Source organism: Fusarium sambucinum, chromosome II (assembly GCF_050947815.1).
Source record: "Fusarium sambucinum isolate potato_lamoka chromosome II, whole genome shotgun sequence".
Lineage (NCBI taxonomy): Eukaryota > Fungi > Ascomycota > Sordariomycetes > Hypocreales > Nectriaceae > Fusarium > Fusarium sambucinum.
In genome coordinates, this window is record NC_139293.1 from 820,665 (window position 1) to 837,753 (window position 17,089).

General features: G+C 47.5%; 8 protein-coding genes across 8 annotated transcripts; 3 read left to right on the forward strand and 5 right to left on the reverse strand.

Annotated features, from left to right (window-relative positions):
- Positions 1–117: 117 nt before the first annotated feature.
- Positions 118–936, forward strand: FSST1_007065 (uncharacterized protein; the record flags this gene model as incomplete). Its single annotated transcript, XM_083236640.1, has 1 exon — positions 118–936. The coding sequence occupies one exon, from the start codon at positions 118–120 to the stop codon at positions 934–936; it is 819 nt and encodes a 272-aa protein (XP_083083026.1).
- Positions 937–1,668: 732 nt separating this feature from the next.
- FSST1_007066 (uncharacterized protein) lies at positions 1,669–3,818 on the reverse strand (the record flags this gene model as incomplete). The annotated part of the gene is made up of 2 exons (XM_083236641.1): positions 1,669–2,647; positions 2,872–3,818. 2 exons carry the CDS (start codon positions 3,816–3,818, stop codon positions 1,669–1,671), a joined length of 1,926 nt encoding a protein of 641 aa, XP_083083027.1.
- An 825-nt stretch (positions 3,819–4,643) lies between these two features.
- Positions 4,644–6,341, reverse strand: FSST1_007067 (Alpha/Beta hydrolase protein; the record flags this gene model as incomplete). Its single annotated transcript, XM_083236642.1, has 4 exons — positions 4,644–5,769; positions 5,820–5,916; positions 5,964–6,167; positions 6,221–6,341. 4 exons carry the CDS (start codon positions 6,339–6,341, stop codon positions 4,644–4,646), a joined length of 1,548 nt encoding a protein of 515 aa, XP_083083028.1.
- Positions 6,342–7,339: 998 nt separating this feature from the next.
- Positions 7,340–9,013, reverse strand: FSST1_007068 (fungal specific transcription factor domain-containing protein; the record flags this gene model as incomplete). The annotated part of the gene is made up of 3 exons (XM_083236643.1): positions 7,340–7,924; positions 7,973–8,503; positions 8,555–9,013. The coding sequence occupies 3 exons, from the start codon at positions 9,011–9,013 to the stop codon at positions 7,340–7,342; spliced, it is 1,575 nt and encodes a 524-aa protein (XP_083083029.1).
- Positions 9,014–10,073: 1,060 nt separating this feature from the next.
- On the forward strand, positions 10,074–11,456 carry FSST1_007069 (pyridoxal phosphate-dependent transferase; the record flags this gene model as incomplete). Its single annotated transcript, XM_083236644.1, has 1 exon — positions 10,074–11,456. The coding sequence occupies one exon, from the start codon at positions 10,074–10,076 to the stop codon at positions 11,454–11,456; it is 1,383 nt and encodes a 460-aa protein (XP_083083030.1).
- A 1,216-nt stretch (positions 11,457–12,672) lies between these two features.
- On the reverse strand, positions 12,673–13,599 carry FSST1_007070 (uncharacterized protein; the record flags this gene model as incomplete). The annotated part of the gene is made up of 1 exon (XM_083236645.1): positions 12,673–13,599. The coding sequence occupies one exon, from the start codon at positions 13,597–13,599 to the stop codon at positions 12,673–12,675; it is 927 nt and encodes a 308-aa protein (XP_083083031.1).
- A 505-nt stretch (positions 13,600–14,104) lies between these two features.
- FSST1_007071 (uncharacterized protein) lies at positions 14,105–15,544 on the reverse strand (the record flags this gene model as incomplete). The annotated part of the gene is made up of 1 exon (XM_083236646.1): positions 14,105–15,544. One exon carries the CDS (start codon positions 15,542–15,544, stop codon positions 14,105–14,107), a length of 1,440 nt encoding a protein of 479 aa, XP_083083032.1.
- A 788-nt stretch (positions 15,545–16,332) lies between these two features.
- Positions 16,333–16,851, forward strand: FSST1_007072 (uncharacterized protein; the record flags this gene model as incomplete). Its single annotated transcript, XM_083236647.1, has 1 exon — positions 16,333–16,851. The coding sequence occupies one exon, from the start codon at positions 16,333–16,335 to the stop codon at positions 16,849–16,851; it is 519 nt and encodes a 172-aa protein (XP_083083033.1).
- Between the last annotated feature and the right edge of the window lie 238 nt (positions 16,852–17,089).

Sequence of the window (17,089 nt, forward strand, 5' to 3'; positions counted from 1 at the left end):
CTCCGAAGTTACCGACCCCCTGGATTTCATCCTACTTTACCCCTCTTATCCCGTCATCCTACATACCAATGGTAGTTGACAGATACAACATCTCATCAAACTCTATCTCTTCAAGTCATGGCTCCCCTGTACAAAAAGACCATTGTGCTCGGTGCCTCGTCAGGCATTGGGGAGGCCCTTGCCGCCAAGCTCATCGCCACAGGCACAAAAGTCATTGTCGTTGGAAGACGACGCGAGAATTTGGAATCTTTTGTTAGCAAGCATGGGCAAGAAAATGCCAGGGCTGTTGTCTTTGACGTCACCAATTTGTCTGCTATCAAAGAGTTTGCCGAGTCCATCATCAAATCTGACCCAGATCTTGACTCGGTCATTCTAAATTCGGGCATACAACGAGGCTTTGACTTTTGCAACCCTGAATCTATGGATCTCAGTGTTCTTGGCAACGAACTTACCACCAATTATACATCTGCCGTTTATTTAACTGCAGCATTTATTCCTCATCTGAAGAAGCAGGCCAGGGGCCATCTCATCTATGTCAGTGCTACTCTCGGTCTGATTCCTTCCATGGTGCGCACGCCCAACTACAACGCTTCCAAGTCCGCGCTTCATACCTTTATCCTCAACGCGCGTCAGCAACTTGTAGATGGCGGAGCGGGGCATGTACGCATGGTAGAGGTGTTCCCACCTGCTGTGCAGACTGAGTTGCACGATGAGAAGCACCAGCCCGATCTTGTCAACGGTGGACAGATCGGCATGCCGCTTGGAGAGTTTGTAAACAAGATGTACGAGGGGCTTGAGAAAGGGGATGATCAGTTTGCTATTGGGCCGGGTGAAGCTTTGTTGGCGGAGGATGGGTGGGAGACGCAAAGGACTAATCTGTATGAGAAGGGACGGGAGGGCATCCAGAAGTCGTTGGCGAGTTATCTAAAGAAGTAAGCATAAGATCTTCTTGGTCTATAACTAATATCATGAGTCATTTCTGTGATTGTTTCAACCGTCAATTTTCCGTAAGCAGACATGTCTACACCATACATCCTGTTCTTTGTGGCTGTTCGTCGAATCTCATCCGTCATTTTATGCCGTTCTTAAGCCCTCGGACTTCGCCTCGTAAGACTGGCCAGTTGATGCAGAAGTAGACTTTGCGTCAGCAGCAAGATATGAATAAATCGAAAGCATTGTACTGCTTAGATTTACTAAGGTGACTGGCCTTCAAGAATAAACAATGCTGGTGCAATGGTCACATACTTGCACCTCAAGAGCAACCTTCATTTCGATGTCCGGATTCACTGCATAGGTAAGTCGACATGTCCCTCTACTTAACACACACGCCCACAAGAAAGAATCTTAACATGTACCGAATGAGGCCTCTTATCCAGTACAAGATAAGATTCCTCTCTGCGCACCTGCCTCCGAAGTAGTAGTACAGCATAACGCATTATTTCATCTAGTAAAAGCAATTTCTCTCATTCATCAGTCGGTATCGGTAGTAGATCCACGATCATTGATTTCCTCTACCTTGTAGATGCCTCTCTGAAGTAGCATGTGCAGCTAACTAATCATCTACATCACTCTTCTGTATCCACCGTACCCATCTGCAACAGCAGCAGAGCCAAATCTAGAGCCGGCCTTGAAGTAATGCAGAGCAAGTCTCGTCTTCTCAGGCTTCTATTAATCCGACCAATCTTCCTCGTCACTCGATTGAGTGCCTACTTGGTAGGCAACCTCGGGCACTGTACCAGCCTCGTCCGTGGGAGACCGCTTGCGCTCTCCTCCCGTGACATTCACCTGTCGAGCCCTGACTGCAACGCGGAGTCTGGCATTGCGAGCAAGCAAGACCTTGCCCTCATTCCAAGACTTCATCTCACCCTTGACTACCCTAATGACGGGTCGAATCATTTCGGCCATCTTGACTGCAAACGTCTCATCGTTGACCCGGAGGAAATCGGTAGCTTGCTGGACTGTCTTGAACTTGTGAGACAGCGAGCCACCGTATTTTAGGCGTTCGATGTCTGACATGAACTTGGCAGCCTCAACAAAAGCGCCAACATTGTGCCTGTAAAAGTCCTGCTCCGCTTTATCATGTGTCGTGAAAAATAGGCGTGCAAGCATCGAAAAGACATGCCCAAGGATGATTGTTTTATCTCCGTGGTAGCTCATCTCGGACTTGAAGAACTCGTGCTCCACTACCCACGCGTACCTGTTGAAGGGTTGGTGCCACTGAGACTTCATCAACTCGCAGAGGCAGATTTCCAGGATCTCATAATCCATCCACTGCGGGAGATCGTATTTTGAGGATGCAGTGGCTAGCCACTTCTGTACCACAAGGCGCTCAACATTGTCTTGATACGAGTTGGCCTGCTTCAGTAAAGTCCATTCGACTGCCTGATACTGGCCAGGTCCATCAAGTCGTTGGAAATGTTGCTCCATGATGTCAGGGTCAAGATGCCAGTTGAGAAATATGCCCAGATGGCATGTCCGATGCAGGTTGGTTGCCGCGCTCATTGCACTGACGTTGCTGACAAAAACGTCAAGTTCCGACTCAGGATCATCCCACTTGTTAATAATTTCTTGGCAGGATGCAGCATCATCGGATGCTCGGATGGTGACTGCAACAAAGCCAAAATGTACTAGAAGAGACGTAACAAAGCTAAGATACTGTTAGCAATTATTTCATCTTGTCAATGACTAGCTAGTGAAAGGAGAAGAAAGCAAGAATCTTATCATCGCAATGACGAGCTACTATATTTACAAAGCAACTCGTCATCGCGATGAGATTATGGAAAGCAATTGACAGGCGGAAGGAAGAATCTTATCATGTACCGAATAAGAGGTGATCATTCGGTACATGATAAGATTCCTGAAAGTACTTACTTTTGTATCCAAATTGTCTCCACCATGACCAAAACACGATTTTCTTCTTGCCGCACATGCTTGTGCAAAAGCTGTAAGAGTCGAATCATAGTGGGACTTCTGATAGCCAGCGCGTAGACTAATTTTTCCCTGTGGGCTGGGGCCAGCAAGTCAGGGTCGACCTTGGTACAGTGGTACATATAGTGAAGTCCCCCGTCATGCGTGCTCTTTAACAGCTCCTCGATGCCGTCGGCGGGCTGCTGACCAGATCCAAAACCCTCAGCATTGTCATTTCTGCTGTGTGTCGTGGAGAGTTCAAGCGCTGGACCCGAAAACCGCCGGGTGAGTTCAGACTTACTCTCAAAGAATGGAGGCTTCTCATTGTCCAACATCCTAGCCGTGCAAAGGTCGAATGCCGAAATGACGCCAGCCCGGTGTTCCCAAATGTTCATGATGGCATTGGAATCAGGAACCGCATCGTTACCAAAATCGGAAAGCTTCTGTGCATACACGATGCCCTGGCTTTGCACAAATTTGCCATGGCGTTTATCTATGTCGAAGTAACATTCCTCAACTCGGATAGTGGAGGGTAGCATGCCTTGTCGTAAATGAGCTACCATACCACTGATATGGGTGAACAGTGGAGCCAACTGAGAGCCGACATCGATGAAGTTTGCGTCGTGATCAATGCTTGGATGCCGGGATGCCAATTGGTCCAGGACTGCCTCTTCTCGTTCCCTTGACATGCCGGGGAGTTCGTCATCCCCAAAGTGATCGTTGATGCTTTCGGCCAGGTTGATACAACCTGCACTGTTCAAAATAGCGTCATGAACATCAAGGGTGTCTTTGGCATCCAAGGGGCGCAGGTCTTCGGGTAACTGTTCCGGTGTGTCGCCACGCAAGTGTCGTCTCAATTGTTCATGGTCAAAACCTGTCTGTTTTTCTGTCTTCTTAATTCGTTGCAACATGTCTGCAGTGTCGAATCTCAAAGCTGTCAGAAGAAGGCTCCCCTTTTTGGCTGCAAGCTTCTTGTCCTTCTAGGCCTGAAAGCTTGGGCCGTCAATACCGTGAGCCTCTCCTTCATAGGCATCTCCATTGCTCGGAGGCACTTCGTCAACCTCCATAGCTTCAGCCTCGGCCATCGTCCTAAGTTGAACACCGCAGGTTAGTTACAAATCTTATAATCTCATCATGTACCGGATGAGTAGACAAAGTCATAGGTCTTACCTTTGATCACAGAGTTGTTCAGTAGTCTCCCAAGACGATTCGAGCAGCTGTGAGAGCGTGAGAGAATGAAGAGAGGAAAGAAAGAAGGAAGAGGAAGGGTATATCGAAATGCTCACCTCCTTCGCATTCTGCCGGATCTATTCTTCACCGCCCGTTTCTGCCATTTTGACCGCTTTTGCTTACTACGTCATTTCGATAAGGGTCCAAACAGATAAGATCTCTGATAAGATCAATCGCGCCGAGATCCGAGGATAATCCGGTCTTCCGCATCCACCTAATTCATGACATTCGAGATTCAATCCACAATTAAATGTTGCATTTATACCAATCTTCATCACAATACCTCATGTTAACATTTGTTAAATGCCACGTGTAATAAGATATTCACGATCATTCAAAGTTAAATCTGTTGGTCATGTTCGAATCCAAAGTCAAGGTCTGACTTTGTGATAACGTGCTCTAGGTTAAGTGACCCATTTCTCACACAACACGTACAAGAATACATTGCAACCGCAGTTTTAAATCATGTATATGTATTTGCTAATTAGGATATCGTCTGATGAGACTTAATACGGCCACTTGAAAGAAGTCGAAATGTTTATCGAGAAAGGCTCTGGTTCTGTCAACGACTCGACTCTTCCAAGCAAGTGTTCAAGCTGTCTAAAAGCAGCAGGAGGTGCATATTGGGGCACCATATGGCCACTCGTCTTAACTGTAGCAAGAGTGAATCCTCTTTCTGAGTGCACCTCTCCCTGCACACTCCCACCAGCCCAGTTCTCCGTGTTCAAAGCAGTGTTATTAATGATTGGCACAACGAACTCTTCGCTTGGTGCTTTTTGGAATCCCTGCTTGCCGTTCCATGTGAGACCCTGCACCGCCAACGCGGTCGTGTTAGACGTAATGATGTAATCAGCCATTCCGGAGCCGATAATGACGTTGTTAGTCTTCTCGACGAGAGTTTGGAATCTCTTCTCGTGTTCTGCTGGATCGTAGTGCGGATCATCGTTGATGAAAACCGGGCCGGAGCAAGATGTCCAGTTTTTGGGCGCGGCTGGTGCATGGATAGCTTTGCGGACCTCGGGGAGATTGAAGTAGATCGTTGTGCCTGGAGGATTATACTCGACTGAAGGAAACCCAAGAATATCCCACAGCACAGGGCAGGTATCCTGGACGTGGTAAACGTTGAAGCACGGGTTGATGACGGGGATAATCTCATCAAAGTGAGAAGTAATATCACAACCCTTGGTCTGAACAGCCTTCCATGGCTTCGAAGGAGGAGGATATGTCAAATGCGCTTCTCGGTACTTGTCTAGCCCACACTTCTCATTGTCGTTGTCGAGAATCTTCTTGTTCTTGTTGGGAATCGCAAAGACACTCTCCCAATGCCTAAAGAAGGCTGGAAAAGCTGCCTTGTCAAGGTGAAGCTCGTCAGCGTACGGCATGACGGGATCGTAGTATAAGGCGCCTTGGACGTCGTAGTACTCCTTATCTTTCTTGTCAAGCATGGCAGCGCCAACATAAGGGACATAAACACCCGCGTAAGATTCACCAGTGACGTAGATTTTCTTTCCTTGGAGGCTGAAGGTGTCGACCAAATTCTTCCACCACTTGACGAACTCATCCGCTGTTTGTGTGTTATTGTGAGCAGTGACATGACCGGTTGAGAAGCCTGTGCCAATGGGATATTCGACCCTGGTCTGGTTAGCATATGATGAAGATATGGGTGAGAATAGAGAATTTACCAGATAACATTAGCCAGTTTATGCCACGACCAAGCGTTTGGAACTGGTTTGTATGTTCCATACTGCCATTTGAAAGGGCCGTTCTCTTGGATGAAGCCTACACTGGTTAGTCTCCCGAAACCAATCTAGAGGAAATACAATTACCTTCCAAAGAAGAACATCCCGGACCACCATTGAACCAAATGACAACATCATCCTTGCCAGCTGGGTTGACAGTTGGAAAGAACCAATAGAAGAACTTTGGGTCTTTCGAACCGTTCTTCTTTAAGTCGACTGGGATCTGTCCAGCATAGCTCTCACCAACATCAAACGACACTTCTGGAATGCCTTTTGGTTCGACATAATATTCTGTGCAATATGAGTTAGCATCAACGTTAATGGTGTGGTGACGAGGAGCTTACGAGAGGTCTTTGAGTTGTAGTACTGAGTGTTTGCCGGCTTAGTAGATCGTACGTCGACCGCAGAGGCACTTGTCAGAGCGACAAGGCTAAGAGCCGCCAAAACCACTGTTTTCAAGACCATATTGAAATTAATATTTGAAACAGAGGGTGCGCAAACAAATCCAGATGGGAAAAAGAGTTCAATATCGTTCTATTTATTGCCAATCAACGCAGTGACAACCCTGTTTAGGTTCTCAGAACAAAATGGCTGCTTATCATCCTCCACTAGGAACTTTTGACACCGATGTCATTGACTTTTCTTCTGTTCCACAGGTTGACCCTTGTTACAATGTTGATCTTTTCGTGACAGGCAAACCGAGGACGGATGTTCGGCATATGGATTACACTCGCCTTCCTAATGCGGCCGCTTGCGGGGCTCGAGATCATAAGTTCGACTAACAAAGGATCTTGAGATAAGCCCGGTATTTAATCTAATTGCCAAGCCGGGAATTAAATCAACGCCCATCCACAAAAGTTCAAGTGACATAAACTTGATATTTCGAAATTTGTCTATCACCTTAGTCAAGGGTATCGGAATTATTATTTGTATGATATGTGAGATTGACTAACGTATCAGCTCAACCAACGGACGCTTCGTTGATCGCCGACATCATAGAGGTCGGTCGTCGTCTTGTCGAAAGCAAGGCAGTTGCTCAACGGGTTTGAAGGGAGAAAGTATGAGGGAGAGAAGAAGAAGAAATGACAGGCGATTGCTTGCGTCCCGGTAGAAATTGGGTAGCACAAGGTGCGCCATCTTCCTACTGCCTCACATCTGAAATGCAGTGTAATGGAAGCCCTTGAATTGAGGTCGACTAGCGAATCAGCGTTGGCACGCTATTAATAGTCAGAAAGTGAAATTGACGCGCTATTGGCCGGCGAAATTAGCGTAATCATTTAGTGGAAGATGCCCTGTAACCTACCTACCGAAAGAATAAGGCTACACCTCAAGAAATTGAAGCTGTTGTGATCTTTGTGAAAAAGGTCTAGCCAGAAGAGGAGGCAAAACGAGAAGACTTAATGTTACAAGATTTAAGACACTGAGGCTTAGAAGAAGATAAAATTGCGTAGACAAGTATCGTTTTATTCCTCTGGCCAAATAAAGGTCTGAAAGCCGTGGTCAATGACCGACGTCTCAAGAAACTGAAGATCCAACTCCGGCTGTGACAACAAATCCTGCAACAACGGTCCAACAAGCAGTTCTGTTTCGTGCCCCATGGTATCATTCAAAGCAGGTGCTAAACCATGGTCTACTTGCGCCCGTTCAGCATGAACCTGGATGAGCATAGTGCTCGTTGCCTTTATATGTCTGCAAAACTCTTTGGCTGCAAAGCTTCCGTTCTGCTCGAGTTGTTCGAGGATCTGCGCGGCTGTCTCAAAGTCATCGCCGTCGGTGGTGCACTCTGCGAGAACACTTGATATAGCAAGAACGATGGCGACTGAAAATAGATACTGAGTATATGTGTAATCAAATGTCGGGAATGACCCGTTAATCCAGGAGTCTGAGAGAACACGGTACGAACGTCTTGCACACTCGACGCAGGCCTCTGATAGAGCCATCGCGCTAGCACTGATGGACTCTGTTCCAGGTTCTAATGTGCCCATTGATGAACCTCGACGTGAGCGGAGAACATGCAGTAAGATCGGTCTCGAGGCTAAGATCATGCACTTTGAATATTAGATCAAGTAGTCAAAGTCCATCCGTCGGGAGCTCACCTGGTTGAAGTATAGATGAAGAGTGATGGCATGCATGGTAGAGCCAGGGGGGACGTGTTCGATGCATTTACGTAGAGGATCTGGAAGTCCCTGTAGCCAGTGGCTGAGATCTTGTAGGGCTTGCTGCACACGTGATGAAAAGGGAGTCTGGTGGGATCTCCTGCTATAAAGCGACGCCGTGATTTTGGCTCCTAGATTCGCTAGACGAATGCTCGCCGAGAAGTTATCAGTGTCGGCGAAATCCTCATTAGACGCGGTATCTGAAGGTGGTAGAGATTGTAGCTCAGAAGGCATGTTGACATCAATATCGTCATCTTGAATGGATATGGGTTTCCCCAACGTACTTGCCCAACTTCGATCAAGTATATACGCTGACCACCAGACTCGTGTTCGATGCTCTCGTAGTTCGCGGTCGGGTAGCTGCTGGGGCGAAATGTTCAGATGGAGACCTATGATGATGCAGAACCGTACCGCGTAGCCCGCTATGCAATAAGCAGAGTGGCGTCGGTTCATGGCACGAGAGTATATAGACTAAGCCATCGGTGTCATTAATTTGGTCGGCGATGGGAATCTTGAACTTACCAGCATGATCATGATCTCAACACAATCGATTTTAGGCTCTTCACAAAGAACGCGAAGCATACGTGTAGCGCTGATATAAAATCGAATACCAGGAAATTTGTCTTCCGTTTGACATGTTCTCGTTGAGTATGCTTCGCCTAGGGCGAAAAGAGCAAAAAGCTTGCAGGTAGAGAGCATATCGCATGCGGCAGGGTTTCGAATTGCTTGCTCCAGAAGTTGCAGTGTCAAGCTTTTGCGAACGAGGTAGTAGCGACGACAAAGCGTGGAAAACACGACTTTAACTAGGAAACGAGCCCTCGACGGAGGGGGCCAGACAGGATCTAAACTCCACAGTGAAGTTATTGTCTCATCTTGTACGTTTTGAGGACGTGGGAAATAATTCTGAGATCTACCCAGTATCTCTTGACGGAATCTTGTAGCGAAAGCTACATCTGTGGCTTCTCCTATGAGAGTAGGCATTCCAGGAGTCAAAGGGAAAAACCACGGACGATCATCGAAGAGTGGGTTTCGAATCGTGTCTACAGATTCTGCTGTTGAGTGCACAGAATTCGTATTGACAACGGATAATGTGGTTTCCTTGGGACTCGGTGTGGAAACAACCAACGATGGATCTGTAGTGACGCTGGGTTCGGCAGTAATTGACTGATGAGAATTGGCCGGTGTAGGTTGGGTAATCTGTCGCAGACGATTGATCTCTTCAAGCAAGCCATCAATGTAGCTATAAAAAATCAGCATTCGTTTACAGATAGGTTCATCAACTATTGTCACCTCTGCTCGACCTTGATGCGACGGTCACGATTGGGATATGTGCATTCGGCGACACATTCGGCTTGCCGGCAGTTGTTACAAGGGACACCACCAGAGCATTTCACCTTGCGAGAATGGCATTTCCGGCACCTGTAAGACAATTGAGTTTTTTGCGTGGATGAGAGAATGGTAATGTTTCACAAACGCTATACGTGCGCCCCTCGGCCTGGCCAAGGAAATGCTAGGAGTGCTCATTTGTGATGATGGCGAGTAGGATTGTAGATGAAAGCTGCAAGGGAGCTTTGCCTAATCAGCTGTGGACGTGAAAAGTGATGACTAATGTTTTCAAAACTCGGCGCCACTGCGAGTTACCGAGAACTTGTCTCGGCGCGGATCAAAATACCGAAGCGGGGGTTAGTGAAGGTGAAGCATACTGTCACCACCGTAATCTTGGTCTCTTTCTATTATGAGCATTTGCCTCGGCGAGCAGGTATGCCTCCGTCGCAGGCAGAACACCTCTTGACTGACAGTCCAATACTTTGACTCGTCAAGTGGATGTTCGGCCGAGGTGCCTCAGGCCGAGTAGGAGTATTCGGAAGCAGAACATGACAATGGTTTCGTTACTTATAAAGGACCAAAAACTCCCAACTTTCAGATAAATCATCACAATACTCTACATTCTTCTTCACTCGCATTCTACCATCTATAGCTTGGCCGCGCTTGGGTTGAAATCTGTTCCTCAGCACTATCAAATACATCAACCACCACTACCATGGCTATTCACAAACCATCTTCCGACATTCATCATCAGGATGAACTTCCAACCTTATATCAAAACGCCGATCAGCAAAGTCTCTCCGTTTCCGCTGCCAAGTACTTGACTTTTCACGGAACTGAGTTCCATCAAGATGTAATAGTCGGTGCCCTTGGGCCGTACATTTATACCGCCGCTGGCCGAAGAATCTTGGACTGGACGTCAGGCCAAATGGCTTGCCTGTTAGGCCATGGTAATCCCGAGATCGTTGAAGTCATCACCAAGCACGCCATGCACTTGGATCACCTATTTTCTGGAATGATCTCGCCGCCTGTCATTTCTCTTGCGGAGCGTCTCTGCAACGCTCTTCCTCCTGGTCTTGACAAAGCCCTTTTCTTGTCTACTGGAGGCGAGAGCAATGAAGCAGCTATAAAAATGGCAAAGATGTATACTGGAAAGTTCGAGGTCGTGGCTCTTGGAGCATCGTGGCATGGTATGACAGGCCAGGCTATTGCGGCACAATTCCACTTCGGCCGTAAAGGTCATGGACCACTGATGCCAGGAATGCATATGCTACCCCGTCCCAACGGCTACCGTTCCGTCTTCAGGATGCCGGACGGATCCTACGATTGGAAAACTGAGCTCGATTACGGTTTTGATATGATCGACTCGCAATCATGTGGCTCTCTGGCTGCCTGCATTGTCGAGTGCGTTCAAAGCTCAGGCGGCATGCATGTCTTACCTCCCGGCTATCTCAAAGCATTGAAAGAACATTGTGTTAAGAGAGGCATGCTTCTTATTGTTGACGAAGCACAGACTGGCATCGGTCGATGCGGTAGCATTGCCGCTTTTGAAGAGCATGGGATTGTTCCAGATATTCTAACTCTCTCCAAAACGCTTGGAAACGGCCTGCCACTCAGTGCAGTTGTCACCAGCGATGATATCAACCAGGTGTGCAAAGAAAAAGGTTTCTTTTTCGTCACGACACATGTCAATGACCCAATTCCAGCGGCCGTTGGTGATAAAGTACTTGAGATCATTTTACGCGATAACGTCATCGAAGGAGCTCGCAAGTCTGGAGAACGACTTTTCGGCGGGTTGTATAAATTGAAGGAACGGTATGGCTGTATTGGAGACGTGCGTGGGAGATGTCTTTTGGCAGGTGTGGAGATTGTTACAGATAGGGAGAGTAAAACGCCAGCGTTGGATCTTGCTGCAAAGATTGGGGATAAAGCGTATGAGCTAGGCGTCTGGGCAAACTTGTCTACTCATCAAAGCTTTGGGGGGGTTTTCCGTATTGCGCCACCTATTACTGCCACGGAGGAGCAGATTGACGAAGGGTTGGATATGCTGGAGAGGGCCTTTGCTTCTGTGGAGGGAACCCTTCCGCTATACCACTGAGGATAGACAGTGAAGCTTGACAACGCTTAGTATTAGTGATATGCGATTTAAGAACCTTTTATTTACTTATATCGAAGGCAATCAAAATACATGTACATTGAGCACCAATTTAAGTTTAGGTTGCAAAAGCTTTATCCTCACTTCACAAACTGGAGCAGGCCACTATCTGCACGCTATGTGGCCGAAGGTGACCATGTCGGGCAGCATCTCGGTGCAAACATCAACCCCCAACTCAACTTACGGCATCTGAGCGTATTGGGTAACTCGCTGGATCTCGAGAACAAGGTTACTCTTGAACCCTACTTTTCGAAACTTCAAGCTTTAGAGCCACGGCAAAAGTGGGTTTTAGACATCAGAGGTGGAAGAACCAAGTAAAGACAGACTCACGTATATTTAAGACGAAAGAAAGGAGTAAGATGTCATACCTTCTTGGATATCAGCATTATCTGTTGTGGTTCGAGCTACCGCATGTGATGCTCATCTTCTCCCTTTGTTTCTCTTTCCAACTATTTATTAAGACGATCTAGAAGCACCTACTGTTCATCTTCATCTGGACGTCTTTAAAGTTATATCACAATAACTAAGTTTCTAATAAACTCACAAATGAAAAACCAACTCCCTGCAGTAAATATGAAAGTGACTGAACTCTATGTTTTGTGTTATAAAAGAATCATCTGTCGGGTTCTTCACACAGCAGCCACTTCTTCCTCTATACATATGACTTGTGCTGCATTGATGATTTTTAGCTTATGTCTAAACACTGTGCCTTGCTGATACTTGTAGCGTTATCAAATTTAAAGTGTCTGACATTCTACTCACTGTCGCTGGGGCCTCTATTTATGTGCGGTTTCCCGCTCGATAGACAAATTCTCCCAATACAAACATGACTCACAGGGCAGTTACTTGAACTAGAAAGTTATATCCGCAGACTCAAAGTCACAGTAACGGAAGCTCGAAGCCAGATGCGGTACGAACAATCGGGTCATGTAACCTTCAGCTTATTGCTCCCGGCGTGGTTCCCAAATGTGTTATCTCAACTGGAGAGGGGAGTCTTTGTTGGTAGTATATATTGTGTAAATTCTAGGATCGATGTGAAAGATCCTCTTCCGTAGCCTGCTCATATATGTTGAATAGTCAAGCTATAAATCGCCAATTCTCCTGTATATGTAAATCCCAAATATCCCAAATCATTAAATGTCCAAATCGCTAATGTGTATCATGCCTCGCTCATCTGCTTCAGAAGTTGTTTTTGAAACTCGTACTTCTTCTCCCGTCTGTTATTCTCTCTTCTGCGAAACTCATCTCTCCGTCTCCTTTCCGCTCTTGTAGTCAATAACCGTCCTTGGGGACTCTCCCATTCGAGCGGTACTTCTTGGAAGAGAATGGGGGTCCAGACTGGCAATAGACGCTTTCCGTAGTGACCGTTTGACGTAGGGAGGATGTTCCATGTTTCGTCTGTTTGGATGTCGCGACGTTCCACGGGTACAAAGGCGGATGGCTCGGGTGGGTTGACTTTTAGGTATGAAACCTTTCTGTCTCGATCAGAGCGCCATTCGCGGTACTCGATTTCCGCATGTGTCGCTTGTTCGTCGTTCAAGTCGAGAGCGTATTCTTCCTGTCCTTCCAATAGCGGCGGCTGTGGTTGGGTGGCGTATTTGGGCTCCCATTCTCTAAGCTTGGTGTGGCATTTTTCCAGCGCTGACCAATGTCGCTCAAGAGCCTTGACCCTCGAAGGAAGGTCATGCGGCTCATCAGGAATAGGAGCTCTTCTTCCACCTCTTCGCGCAATAGCGCTGACTGTGTCTCTAATATCCGTTTCGCGGAGGACCAACCACGTCAAATCGCGACGCGTTTCAAGACTGCGCAGCAGCTTGGAGCAGAGGTTGTAATCGTCGCCGGGTAAGGACGTGGGAACCATCAAATCGCGCAGGGTACGGTCGATGTAGCGAACTTCGCAGAGGGTGTTTTCGAGTCGCGCATCGTTTGGGATATCTCTAAAGGGATTGCAGCGTTCGAGAAATGCACTCCCCACGCGAGCGCTGGAGTCGGAGGCTCTGAGGGGTTTAAGGTTGATGATTCGCCCCGCAGGTACAGGGACACTGAGGGCCTTGAAGACGTTGAGAAAGCCTCGGATGGCGCTCATGATGCATTTTGTTGTATAAAAAGCATTTAAAGAGAGTGTGAAAGTGATACTAGAAAAGAGAAGAAAAAGGCGACAGGAAAAAAGAGGGGGACATGGGAATAAAAAGAGGCAAAGATAGGAGAAAAAGATACTTGTTTCTAAAAACCCTCTGGTGAGAGATGACGGGGGAAATGCTGGGCGCTGGCTTCATCCTTGTCACATTCCGTTTTGCTCCGCTTGTACCTTTTTCAATGCGATTCGGACATTGCCGCGTGCTTTGACCAAGGAAATAAAAGTCGGTGTATTAAGACAACTCAACAATTAAAACAAGACTTCCCTGTAATATAACATTCAGGAGTTTTGTTTCTGTTATTGTTGAACAAATTCCCTCAACTCTTGAGGATTCTTCCATCTCACAAAAAATGGATCGACGCTACATGCAACCAATTCGTACAGACAACTTCCCCGCGAAAAAAACAAGACCCCCATACCAAGCCACTGTGCCACTTTCAGACTTGGGGCTTATTCACCATCGAGCCCGATTCTCCTCTTCGTACAAGTCATACGTGTAGCCGCTCCATTCATCTTGCAAAGTACCAGCATCAATTCTGCTTCTCGTTCCTTGACCTTCGATTCTTCGGGCACGGAATGCAAGAGATTGATGGTCAAGACAGCCATTGATGCGACCGTTGCCAAGAAACTCCATCCACCCAGTATTATCATTGCCATAAATGACAGGTCCCTGATCTTCACGACCCCGCCATGTGAATTCGAGTCTGTCGTGCGATGATCTCATCGGGCGCTCGTCGAAGCGCAGCACACCTTCGTACACGCCGAGGTTAAATCTCCCCCAAAGTTCATTGCCCGCGAGTGTGAGAGTCAGCTCCAAATGGTCGAGATCATACTCGCTCCACTGCTCTGTAACGTCGCTTGAGACAAATGCGTAGTCGCCGTTGAGAAGACCCAAAGGTGCCAGACTGTCATCGTCGTCTTGGTCGCTTTCATAAGAGTCGTAACCGTACCTCGGAGAGCCTTGGTCACTTTCGTGAGACTCGTAGCCGTACCTCGGAGAGTCTCCGTCGGAATAGTGGTCCCCTTCTGGAAATTCCGAGTATGGGGGTGGAGCTTGGTCAAAGTCGTCCCGTTGGACGGGGATACGGCCCCGGGCCGCGAAAGCGCCGCTTCGTCGCGCCATCTGCGGCGGCGGTCTGGCTGGTTCCGAGGCACTTGCATTTGCTGCTGTATTGCGACCGGGTCCCCGAGAGGTGCCTCCCCTGCTACAGCGGGCGGTTTGTTTAGTTCGTGGCTTTGCTGGCGTTGTGGATTCCGTCGCTGCTTTTGCCGGGGCTTTCGTCGTGGCCTTTGTCGTAGTCGTAGTCTTTGTCGTGGTAGTAGTCTTTGCGGTCGCTTTTGCTGTCGTTTTCAGTGGAGCCTTTGCTTTTGGTGTAGCGGTCTTGGGCGCTGATGCTTTAGGCACTGTTGTCTTTGCTTTCTTAACGGCGGCGGTATTGTCGTTGTCGCTCGCCTTTCGTTTTGTTACAGCCGTGCTCTTCGTCTCTGTTTTCGCGACGGGTGCTTTTACAGCAGGTTTGCTGCTTGTTGCGCCTTTTTTGGCTTCTCGATCGTTCTTCGTCCATTCTTTCTTGAGCTTTGTCTCAAGCTTGCTGACATTACCAGGCACCTTCAGGTCACCCGCATTAACAGCATCGAAGAGCCGCATGCGCGCGACCGCCTTGGTCTTTGAAGGCTGGAGTCCATAGTGGATGAGTTGGGCTTCGAACCAGTGCGCAGGGTGATCCTTGTCGTTGCCCGAGGTGAAGTGTTCCTTGAGCTCGGTAGCTGTGGCGCGTCGATGGCGATTTTGGCCTGAAGCTTGGGCGAAGAATACGCCGTCGGCGAATGCGAAGCCGTCTTCTGCGACCGGAGGAGCTCCTGCCCAAGCGCCAGTAGCGGGTGCTTTGGGCATCGTGAACCAAAAAATGTCGCGTGTTTTGAAGACGTGTTTGATTGCGTGTCAATGAGGGGCGATCTGGAGATTGCTGTGGGATGGAGGTATCGTCAGTGCCTCAGGTGCCAAAACTTTGCTTTTTTAGGGGTTATCCAATGCACAGTTCCTACACCTGGCGGACACTGGCAGTGCATCGTTATTCCTAAGCATAAATTATAGTTTATCTATCTTATGCAAATAATGATACTTATTCTCTTTGTCTATAGATCTGTCAGTGATCCGGGGTTACTAATCTACCTATTCAGTTCAATTGGAGGCGTTGGTACACACATGCAGCTACTCTGAGTGATGCTCTGCACTTGTAGATGAGTGTCTCTTCCTAATGCCACACAGCATAATACTGTTCTTTTTATATCTAAGGGGAGAACTGTAGATTTTAGGAGACTTGTCGCCTGATGAAAATTGCAAGAACCCAAAAGTATTGGTCAGTACACTTGCCATAAAAAGCCTCTTCTGTGAGTACGATTCCCGTAAATAAAAACTTTATAAGCAAAGGTTAGTTTATCCGAGCAAATTGAATCTTTAATAAATATGCCAATTAAAGGCTCTCCCAAGACTAGACTTTACAATATACCTAGGCGTGACTCCTACAGCCTGAACTCTATCATATCGGTGACTTATAAAGGAAGCTTCTATCGAGCCGTAAAGACATTGGCAACTTCTTCCCCTTTCAACATCGATCAAAGTCAGTCAATCCCATCCAGGACAGTTTCTATCACATCTTCCCACGAACTCATATCCTCAAAATGAGATACCTTCTTATCATTTCTCTCACATTTACGACATGTGTCAACGCCACAGTCCCTTTTCTCGTCCCTCGTCAGTCCTCGTGCGATGAAGGCGAGAAACTCTGCGCCAATGGCTGCGTTCCAAGCTCCTATACTTGCTGCCACCCTGCTGCTGCGGGTGCATGTGAACCTGGAGCTGTATGCTACGTAGGCAATAACGGACTTCCTGGCTGTTGCCCTGCCGATAAAGACTGTAGTGGTGAAGCCGGTTTTGACGGTAAGTCTTTTGATGAGCCCACTGCCACTGCTGATGAGCCTGCTAACATCACCGAAGCATCTGGTACCACCGCCAACGGAGCTTCAGACCAGTACAGTGACTACGGAGCTTCAGACCAGTATACCAGCGACGGAGCTTCAGACCAGTACACCGACGATGGTGATACCGAAAGTACTGGTGCATTTGAGGCAGGTGCCTGTAACCTAATCGACGGCACTGTCGGCTATCTCATGGTTGTCGCTATAGCTCTCCTAGTCTGAACGGGAGATATTCAGGACATATGGATGGTTGGTGGTAAAGGAGGAAAATCAGGGTCTCGAATCCTTTTTAAAAATGTGTTATCACGATTAGTCACAGGTTGTTAACACAAAATGTTAGCCTTGCCTACAGGTTTAGCAAGATCCTCTGTTTGTTTATAAACGTCAGAGCCGAATGCATTTAAGCTGGCCTTGGCTTACCTATATTGGAATTGATAATGTTTATTTCATCGAATTCGTT